Source organism: Aureococcus anophagefferens (genome assembly GCF_000186865.1).
Source record: "Aureococcus anophagefferens unplaced genomic scaffold AURANscaffold_30, whole genome shotgun sequence".
Lineage (NCBI taxonomy): Eukaryota > Pelagophyceae > Pelagomonadales > Pelagomonadaceae > Aureococcus > Aureococcus anophagefferens.
This window is the reverse complement of record NW_008705589.1, coordinates 250,529-261,377: the sequence shown is the minus strand read 5'-3', so window position 1 is coordinate 261,377 and position 10,849 is coordinate 250,529. Positions and strand designations below refer to the sequence as shown.

General features: G+C 56.1%; 2 protein-coding genes across 2 annotated transcripts; both read right to left on the bottom strand.

Moving 5' to 3' along the window:
* Window positions 1-2,054: 2,054 nt before the first annotated feature.
* AURANDRAFT_67021 (hypothetical protein) lies at window positions 2,055-9,959 on the bottom strand (the record flags this gene model as incomplete). Its single annotated transcript, XM_009042344.1, has 8 exons — window positions 2,055-2,070; window positions 3,127-3,275; window positions 4,622-4,680; window positions 6,424-6,451; window positions 7,237-7,305; window positions 9,066-9,080; window positions 9,702-9,760; window positions 9,803-9,959. The coding sequence occupies 8 exons, from the start codon at window positions 9,957-9,959 to the stop codon at window positions 2,055-2,057; spliced, it is 552 nt and encodes a 183-aa protein (XP_009040592.1).
* Window positions 9,960-10,623: 664 nt separating this feature from the next.
* AURANDRAFT_32161 (hypothetical protein) lies at window positions 10,624-10,836 on the bottom strand (the record flags this gene model as incomplete). Its single annotated transcript, XM_009042343.1, has 1 exon — window positions 10,624-10,836. A coding segment is annotated over one exon (213 nt), but the record flags the coding sequence as incomplete, so codon positions are not given.
* Between the last annotated feature and the right edge of the window lie 13 nt (window positions 10,837-10,849).

Below are 10,849 nucleotides of genomic sequence, written 5' to 3'. Positions count from 1 at the left end.
TTTCCGGGAATAAGCGAAAGGGAGCTCGTTGAAGTTTGCAGTAAACATTGCGACTTCGCCAAAGATGATTGCCAGGAGGAACGAGAACAGAACTGTCGAGATGATCGCAAAAACATATTCCTTAACTTGCGACATGGCAATCTGTTCACCCATGAGAATGAGAATAGACTCGTAATAAGACATGAGATACAGCCTTCGTCGTTGAAGTTTCGAGTACGTTAGGAACTCGGCACTGTGGCGATTATAGCGGAGCTCCCAGTGATGTTGTGGGGTAATGAGATGCCAGATGCAGGCGAGTATATGCATGGTGACAGCTATACCCAATAGCAGACTAGCTAGCTTAAGGATAGATGTGTAGCGGCTCGACTGCCGTGCATGCTGCTGGACGGACAGATAACGTGGTAGCTTCCGGATAACACTCGACATTTGTTCCATTTTGAAGATGCGGACATACTTCAGAAGCTTCACAGGAGCGTACTTATAACCCAATCTACCGTCAATAATCGTAATGATGGAAACTACAATAGGTGAAGCGGATAGTACGTCAAGATAGAACGTGCATCCAGAGACATAGTGCAGGGCGATAAGCCTCCGATCCAAGACGAGGGTCGAGGTTTTCTTAATAGAAGGGCTATCTGAGATCGATTCCATCGAAGATATCTCAGTAACTTTTTCGCAAGGTGCAAAATAGGCTATATTGAACTGGACTACTATGTCCAACAGAAGAAACAGCTCTGCGATGAGCTCAAAAAAAACCTCGTGTCGTTGCATGGGATACGAAAGCACGAACGGCACCATGATAAGCTGACAGTGGACAAGCAGAAGTATGAACGCCTCCCAAGCAAGCACGCCCCCGCTTTCTGGCTGGAAGGCCTGGATACAAGGCCGATGGTTGGACATTGCATCTAGAGTTCTATCATCGCCACGATTTGTGGCCCACAAATTTTGAGAGACACATTTTTTAACACAGGTGTGCCAACCATCTGTAGCCTCCGCAGCCTGTAATTTTTCGAGGTGTATCCTCAGCGTATCAAGTGAATTAAACGGGAAGAGTATCTCGTGCTGGCTATGCATGTCCAAGTTTGCGTTGGACCGTTGCAGAAATGCCTCTGAGATAGACCTCAGTTCGGCAAGCTCGGCGGCGATCTGGTAGTAGTTGGCAATATTCAAAACGAGCTCTGAGCAACTGTTTTTCATGAAGTTTAAAATCTGCTGTTCGCGCAATTGTGCCGCAATGTGGACATTTTTCCCATTGCGGCATCCCGCGGTCAAGAGATCACGCTCCTGACCAAGAGTCGTCAGCAGGAGAGCGACCCTAGCCGCATGGGACCAGCCATTCGATGACCAATGTTTTCGTGGCGCCAACATCCCAAGACCTTGAGGTGAACTCAGAGCAAAATTTATCCACATAGAGTCACCCTGCAGACCGGTGGGTGTTGTACGCAATTTAAATTGATTCACCATGGAGTCATGATCGCGTTCCTGCTTTTGAGCACGTATAATACGATCGTACATCTCTGCAGACATGAGCATGCGAACTCTCAGTTCTGATTCCTCTGGCCAGTTACCTCGCTTCTCTCTGGTGTTTTTCTTCCCAAAGAGGTTCGTCGGGGACTTAAGGTCACGTTCCTCGCCGATATGCCCGCTGAAAAGTTTTGTTGACAGGGAGATGCGACGTTTCAATTGACCACGCAGGTTATCAGTCGCTCGATCAGACGTCGACCAGCGTCGTGACTCTTGTCGCAGGATGGATCGAATCGGCGATCCAGATGGCGGTAGCCTGGACGTCGGCATATCACCGCGATGGCCACTGTCCTTCCCTTGACTGTCGTTGTGCTTGCCCGTAGCGAAACTGACTTGCCATTTGGGTTTTCGCTCCGATTGGCCAATACGCAGTACGTTTCGCGAGAAAATAGTTGGCATCCCAGACTGAGCACGGACCAAGCCCACTGGCTTGTCAACCGGCTGCGAGGTCTGCCGTGGCTCACGCGGCATGCCTCCCCCTCTCAGAATTTATTTTTGTGAAATTGATACACACATGCAAAATACCTTGACTACTGTCGTGATGACCTGAGGTGAGTGCTCTAACCATTAACTAGGCTATTAAATAAAATAGGCTATGTTTTCGTGGATAATCAGTGGACTATACGGATGATAGAAGGTTCTACATGTGATGATCTGAGTTTTAGTGCATCAAAATTGGTCACACCCGAGGGACACGCACTGCCAAGCCATCGGCAGCGGGTCGGCGAAAATCGGCGCGCGCGCCGCTGCATTTTGGCGATAGACGCTGTGGCAAAAATGCGCCGAGAAAGGGCTGCATATGCACCCATTCATTCGCGCGCACTACCATGGGATGATCACCGTCTTCTGGGGGTCCACAAGGCGCGCTCGTCCGCGCAGGGCCCCAGGCAACTCAGCGCGTCGAGCACGGGCAGCCACAGACGCTGGGATCGCTTCGTGGAGCTCATGGCGCGCTCGGACGCTCTCGAAAGCGAGTTTCGCAGCCCGGCGCGCCGTCATGTTACAGCGACCTGCGCACCGGAACTCGGTCGTGCGCGACGAAGGAACGTCGTCGCGGCACCGCGGGGACCCAGCGGACCCTGCGGACACCGCGGCGGACATCCCACGCGCGCACCATGGTGTGAATTAGGGCTGCAACATAGCGTGGACTATATGTGGACTATAGCCTAGTTAATGGCTAAGAGTGGGGATTAGGTAGAAGTAGTGGCAGTGGCGGTGGTGGTGGTGGTGGTGGTGGTGGTGGTGGGTGCTAGCCGTGTCAATCACAAAGTGCGCTGATGTTCCAGCTGCGATGTTCCGGCTGCGATGTTCCGATAGAGGCCCCGCGGATGTTCCGGCTTCCGGCTCTCCCGGGCCGGCCCCTCGGTCGCGTGTTCCGGTTCGCGTACTCCAGCCGTGTTCCGGTCGTGTCCCGGCGCGTCCCGGTGTTCCGGGTAGATTTCCGGTCGGATTTGTCGTCTCAGCTGCCCGTCCACGGCACGCTTAGTGCGCGTCGTGAGGCCTGGACTTCGGACCTGGGCGTCGAGCACCAGCCCCCAGAGGCCTGGGCATCAGGCCAGGCAAATTACGCACGGCGCCCTAGGTCGCAAAACAGGAGGTTACTCTGAGGCGACGCATAGGTCGTCGTCAGTGCACGACAGGTGCGCAGATTCATCTAGAGTAGTAGCAGCATCGTCGTCGCCGCCGCCGCCGCCGCCGCCGCCGCCGCCGCCGACGACGACGACGACGGCGACGCGCACGGGGATTCGGACCTACAATCGGACAGAAAACAGCACAGGGGAGGTCAGTTTCGTTCGATGTGTCAAACTGTGACGGTAGCATATAAGGGGCTGCTGAATTTTTTTGTGATTGACACTGGGGGTATACCGCTGGAGCCGCTGGAGACTACTCGATTCCACCGGAAATATTCGATCTCTAGCTTGATTGAGCAAACTTATGGTTTTGATGGTTGCTCACGGCACTGACGTCCCTGCGGGTTTATCCCGCGTCCTCGACGCCCGGCGCGGCGCGCGACTGACTCTCGAAAGCAAAATTGCCGTTCTGCGCCCGCGGACGTGCATCGCCCCGGCTCAAAACCGGAACCGGCGAGAGGGTGCCAGCCACAGCGAGCGCGAAGTAGTAGAGTGCGAAGACTGGAACACCGAGCGCCACCGCCGTAGCAGGGGCGCAGCCCAATGGGAAGGTGCGTATACCAGGGAACTTGCCCTTGGGCAGCTCTTGCGTGCACTCGGCGAAACACAGGTGCATGGCGAGTAGGAAGGGAGAGAGGCGCTGAAGGCCTACCGGGACTCGTGGAAGCCTATGTGCGCATTCGTGTCCTTCGCACAGGAGAGGTATGCCGAGGATGCTGCCACGACGCCGAGCATCTCCGCTTCTTGTTGCAGCTCCCAGCCTTCCCCGGCGTCCTAGCAGCTGACCGAGCAAAAGATGGTCATCCGCACAACCCACTCGCCGATGTAAGGCGCCGGGCAGATGGCCCTGGGCTTGTCTTGGATCGCCCGGAGCGACCTAAGGCCAACTTGGCCATCTTGTAGCTCTAACATCAACCTATGAAAATCGCGGTCCTTTGCGAGCGAGCCCACTCTATGGATGACATCTTTCGCGGCCCAATTAAACGCCTAATTAAAAGAGTACGAGCCCGCCCCTTATAGCAGGGTGGGTAATTACCGCGGTATTACCGAGGGCCATATTACTGGCCCAGGTATTACCAAGGCGTGGCGGCGCCCATCAAGGACGGGTAGCCTACCATCAGGACGCGCGGCCCCTCGGACACCGAGTCCGACAACGACGCCCGGCCCTATCGTTGTAAAAGCCCCGCCGGAGCCTATGCGAGCTACGTCGCCCAGGGTATGGAGCGTCGATTACCGGTAAAGCCACGAGCCGCCTCGGTACCGGTATGGTAATTACCGGTAATTACCGCGGTATTGACGAGGGCCAAATTCCCGGCCCGGGTAATACCGAAGCGCGCCGAGCACCGGCAAGGACGGGTAGCCTGCGATCATGACGCGCGGACCGTCGCGGTCGCGTTCCGCATCAAGGTCGACGCGCGGCGCGAAACCGCGACCGAGCGGCTGCTCGTCGCGACGTCGCGCCGAACGCGCCGGGCGACGGCCCCGGCGCCGTAGCGCGCCGCCGGCGTTGTCGCGTGGAAGGCACCTAAAAGAGAATTCGGTCGACACGCGGGTTCGCGGTGGTCCTTTTGAGCCGCCATGTTGCCCCTAGCCGCCCCGGTACACCGTATTTTACCGGTAATTACCCGGGTAATCGGGATTACCGGTAATTACGTGGATTATTTTACCCGGAGATTACCCGCCGCTTGTAGCCGAGGGTGTGCCGCGGTGGGACCAGCGCGGCGCGCGGCGGCTCGACTCGGAGCTTGGAGACAGGAGAGGGGCCGGAATACTCCGTAATTGCCGGTACATAAGCTGGCCTACGGCTGGCCGGCTCGCTTCGCGAGCCGTCGGCCCCTCGTCTGATTGAGGTTGCTCGCTGCGCTCATTAAAAGTCTTAAGTTGCTGCTCGGACACAGGCTTCGCGCAACTGCAAATAGAATATAGATGCCGGTATATGCCGGCATATGTCCCGCTAGGCCCATGCCAGGTATTTTAGCGCACGGTTGCTAAGCCGCCGGCCGATTCTTGAGCTCCAGGATCTCCAGCTACACAACCCTCGCCGCGGCCTCCGACAAGCCGCTGCGGTCGGGCGCCGAAGTCTGGGGGCGGCGGCAGCTTAGGACAGCGAACTCGCCGACGTGGACACCGCCGCGACTGCGGGCTCGGCCGAGCCCGACTCCGACGTGGACACCGCCGCGACTGAGGACTCGGCCTAGCCACGTCGTCTAGTGCATATAAGTAGCTCGGACGTACCCCGTATGTTATCTCGGATTCCGGGAGTACTTACGGACGTAACTTTTTATTTCTGAGGTGTCTGACGAGCCCGTCTCCGAACCCGCCTTGTCGTAGTCGGTTTCCTCGAAGCAAAGGTGGCGCAGCAGCTTCTCCGTCACCGATGAGGTCACCCGCAATACCTGCCCGTGTCAGCCACCGAGCCAGGCCTCATAATGTGGACAGAATTGAAAAGTTCGACCCGCCCCCTGGGCGTAGGGCGAGCCCTGGCCGAAGTACACCTCGAGCCGGCCCGGCATTCCCTGGCCAAGAATGCCCACGACGCTAGACTAGTTCGCGAACTGTCTCAATTATAGCATTACGGACGGGGCGCGTGTCACTCTGCATCAGAGATCTTCTTTTTTATCCGTGAGATTACGTGTTGGAACCGAATGATGGTTCCGTGCCGCGTCCGCCGCGTCCGCCGCATCCGCCGCGTCCGCCGCATCCGCCGCTGCGGAAGGGAGGTCCGAAGCCGCAACCCCCCTCGCGTCAAGCGGGGAATCCAGCGACTGGGAAGATCTTATTTCGGGCCTCATCAGCCAATCCCACATAAGCGAGCTGACCATACTAGCAAGCCTGCGCTCATCATCTTCAGAAAGTCCTTGCAAATAGAGACTTGGCCGCGGGTCCTGTGCCCTTTTTAATTTTGCAGATGGGGGTCCGCCCCATTAAAAACGCGTATAGCGTAAGGCGAAGCGGCCTCGATGGCGCCGAGCGAGCCTCGAGTCAAGCCCACCGAGCGACATGTGGGGCCGGAACGAGATCCAGCGGCCATGATTGTCGCGCTTCGCGACAAAGGACGACGCCGGCACGTGGCTAGCTGATTCCCTACGAACGCGAGTCCCACGACCACGGCTTTTACCTCACGAAGAAGCACGACTCCAAATCGACGGACAGGAGGTACTTCCGACACGTTCCGACCGCCGAAGAGCTCGCGGCCGACGCGGCCGTCGAGTCCCCGCACCGCGTGATGGTGCGACATGCGAATCAGAAAGAACTACCCAGCACTTACCAATCGACGACCAGAACGCAACATTAACCTATTTATAATTTTCCAAAAAGTGGCTGGATATTGTCATATGATGGTCGCACGATCCCTGCTGCTGTCTTCTTTGGCGTGTTCCAGGCTAGGGGGAGAGGAACTGAGCACACCTCGAGTGGGAGATCGGGGTCGGGCATTCCAAAACTGCAGCTCGCTCGTCTTGGGAAAACGTGGAAGCTGAGATTATTTCCCCGTCCCTCTCCCGCTCGCGCGAGGCGGTCCCTGTGTCGAGGTTCTAGGTGCTCGAAGGTGCTACTCCAAGCGAGTCCCTCTCGTCGCTCCGGCCGGCAGCCGCGAGCGAAGGAAGGGCATATGGCGGCCGGAGTATCTCGAGGGGTATATGCCGGTATGGGTATGGGCATTTGCCGTATATACCCGGCCGGGCCCTTTCCCATGCCGGGTATTTCGGTTTTGGGCGACCATCATCCCGCAGACGGGTACGGCTCGGCTGCAGAACTCAGCGGCGACGAGTCGCGCCATGCCGCGCGCCACGCGCGCGCACGCGTGCTCGAATTCGCCCCGTTCGTGACCGCGCGCCTTCAAGCCGACGCACGCGACGCGCCGCCCTTTCTAATCATCGGAAAGGCGCCTGTGCGTGCCGCATTGGGACCGGCACGGCGCGCGGTGGCTCGACGCGGAGCCGGGAGACCATAGAGGGACCGGCGCGCTGCCCTCTCTTATCACGCGAAAGGCGCCTGTGCGTGCCGCAATGGCACTGGCACGGCGCGCGAGGGCCCGACTCGGCCGGGAGACCGCAGATGGATCGGAGCAATCCGCAAATACCGGCAAATGCCGAGTATTTGCCGTTCCGGCGGTATATACTGGCATATATCCGCCCCGCCAGGCCCATACCTGGTATTCCGGCTGCTATAAGGGGGGGGGGGGGGCTCCTGTCCTGGAGCCTTGTCGGTCGCTTTTTTGGGGGGGGAGTGAACTCTTCTTCGATCACGACTCTGCTCTAGAGCGGCAGAGGCTTCACAGTAGAGTGGAGCTTAGGTGCCACATCCAAAAAACCGGCGCGAGCGAAGGCGGAGATGGGCCCGAGGAGCGCCGGGGCTCATTACTGGTCATTGCCAGTGTCACCCTTGCTTCCAGACTCATCTTTATCCGCAGATACTACAGATGTTCCGTCGGCTTTCACAGGGGTCTTGGTGGGGGTCGTCGCAGGGGAGAGGGCGCTCATCCTGACGTCGGGATTTGAAATTGATTGTGAGTCTCCTGGCCTCCATATTTAAAGACAACCCATGCATGTTTGATGAAACGACGGGCTCGAGCGCAAGCAGCAAGTATTCGGAGCTTCCACTTGTTCAAAAAATCATCGATTGGAGAGGTGGGGTAGGCGAGGCCAGCTTGTTCCATTTGCCGGTCGATACTAAGCTGGAGGTCGACTCTTTCTTGGGGTGTCATCTCCCCTCCTTTTTCTTCCCGCTTCGGCCGGAATTGCCATGTGGACATGTCAGGCATCGGATGAAGCTTTTCTTCGCCTGTTGACGTAAATAAATCTCGCGAAACGAACTCGCATACACTGGAGTCTCGCTCGTAATAAGGTCCAATGAACATCGCTCCCTTAGCCGTCCGCCCCCAGGTTTGGGAGAACAATTCTTGTTTGCAGGCCACTCCTCATTGTCAAACCACATTGATTTGGTGGTTCGCGCCTGCTCCCTGAGCTCAGTTACACGCTTGATATCGTCGAAGCAATTGTCGAGCTCAAGATGGCTAGCTTCTTGCGCCTTACGGGCGAGAGTGGATGGGCGGATGAAAAATGAACTCATTGGCTCTGACTGCCGCACTAAGAGTCGCTGAAACCGATCTCTATCTTCGTGACTCATGAGAGCTGCGATGCGGTTCCGTTCCTTCCGTCTGTTAGCCATGTAAAACTCTTCTAGCTGCAGAGCACTTGCACCGGAATCTTCCATTGCATTGTACAGTCTTGCGTCTGATGCGCTAAGCCGATATAGCATGACATTCCGCTCATGATTTGGATCGGCATTTGCTCGCTCCTTGAACGCCTTGGACCTAATAAAGTGGGAACTTTGGGAAGCATGAGGAGACGCACGAGCTAATGCCAGTCAATCACTGGTGATTCGTCCATAGATGGAGTTTGCGTCGTGTACCTCAGGTTCTGTTCTGCGTGAGCCCTCGCGCGTAACCTCGCATCCAACTTTGCTTGCTTCCGAAGCTGCACTTGCTCCTCTTCGTCGTAGAAGCTATCTTTGCTTTCAAAAGTCTTCTGGAAATTCAGTCTGGATTTGGCCTCTCTCCCTTTGAGAACCTTGTGGTAGGCGAGCGCCTCATGCGCCGCGCGTCTTGAAGGCGCTTTAGCATCTGGCTTTGTACCGGCAACAGTGACTCTCTTCAGGCACCGCTCAGCATACCCGGTGTACCCCATCTCGCCCCGGGCCTTCGCGAGACGAAGCCAGGCCTTAGTGCGTGATGCAGTGTCTCCAGCTTCATCTATAACCTATGCCAGCGAGATGCACTGGGGTAAAAGGAGAATGCGGTAAGAAAGCCCACCGTACAGGCGACCTCCGCCGCTGGCAGCCAGTCTTCGCGCTTTAAGCAACACAGGGTCACGTTCAGACGTAGTGAAATGAGCATAGCGGGATCCACACCATCTGCGAGCTGACCTAGGCACAAAGAAATGTTCGAGGCACAGCAAAGATAATTACAAATATCTGCACGCACAGAGACATCGAAGTGCGCCCACTAAGACTCTGCCCGTAGGCGTTGGTGACGTCGCAGGACATATGGTGTTGGGATAATCGCCGCCGACACACATGTGAATACCCATGAGGTAACCGGATAATGCCACGTCAACGCGGCCTGCTTCTAGATGTTCCGTTGCCGCGGCCTTAATTGCCGAGACCCGTTCACGCACTGCCCTGTACCCTTTCTCGGCTATACAGTGTTCTCGCGTCAACCTGAACGACGCTGCTTCTGCCTGGTTGCGTTGCTCACGATTCGCCGCATTTATGTCAGACATTCGATCCAAGACATCAAGATACGAGGCGGGGACGTAAGATACATACAAGACTTTACTTGGTTCTTGAACCTTGGCATTGGATGCGCTACTAGAACGGCATTGCCGCCTTTCAGATGCAACCAGAATCAAGCAAATAGGTGGTGATCGCGCCGAGATAGAGCTCTCCAAAGGTGTCGTTCACCACTGGCGGACGCCTCTTCGCGCCATTGATTTTCTCGAAATCACATCGCGCCGCTAAGGTCTAGTGGAGACGTCCAGCCAAGACATGGACAGGACATAGGACCAAGCACCATCCAAGATAACGCGACGCGTCTATCGGAAAACCTGCGAGCCGAACGGACCATCAAGTCACAACACAAACTTTACCAATGCACATGAGCAATGGATACGAAAAAGAAAAAGTATATACCGTGTTAGAATCCGAGTATGCTAATATGAAGCACCAGCATAGTATAGCATGAGCATAGCCAGCATAAGGCAGACTTAGCATAGCCAGCATAGGCCAGTATGAGCGTCCCAGCATAGGGAGGATAGCATAGTCCCGAGTTAGGGTAGCATAGCCCAAGGAGCGGAATGTAGGCTCCCTAGGTAGCTGGCTTATCGCCAAGCGCCCTTTGATTGTGCTTAATCACACTCGCGTTCTGACCTCGATAGTCGCCGTTTATCAGCTTCGGGACGGCCGGACGGCCGGCCCGGCCCCGAGTAGGCAGCCTTCGCTAGATGTGAGATAAGAGAAAAAGCGGAAGATACAGCGACGCATATCCACCGACGAAAGGCACAGTGAGATAAATAGGGCGGATATGTGCACTGCAATTCCAGCTTCAAGCTAAGCTAAAGGTAGATATTGAAGGCGGCAATCCCGCCACACTAGGCTTTGACTCTGCAGCGTGGTATTTCCCGCATTCGTAAATTAAGCGGATATCCTAGGCCTCGCAATTCATGGCGTCAATCACCGCGACTAGCGCGTAATTTGACGCCGAGCGGCCTGGGGCACGCCCGAGTCTCGCCCCCCCGGCCCTTGCCGCGCGCAACATTTCGACGGCTGGCGGCGGGGTTGGGTTCTGGTTATGATTGATTAGGTCCTTGGGCTAAGTGTAGGACCATCATTTAAAGCACGCCAGCTGTGCCAGTTAACAGGAAGTTCGTGAGAAACAACGCATGGATGGAGGCTAGAGGTGCCGCTACATTTAGTCAACTTTGATAGAACCGAATATGACGACATTGAACCAAAGAGCAGCGAAAAAGCCCACAGTGCCGGTAAAGAGGAAGATACCAAAGGATATAATACCCATGTAGCCAAAGTAGAGGAAGTAGGTAATGGGGAGATTCGATTCGAGCTTGGAGAAGTAGAACGATGAATAGAGAAAGACATATGCGGCAGTAGAGCCTGATGTAAGGAAGGGGATCCTCAGA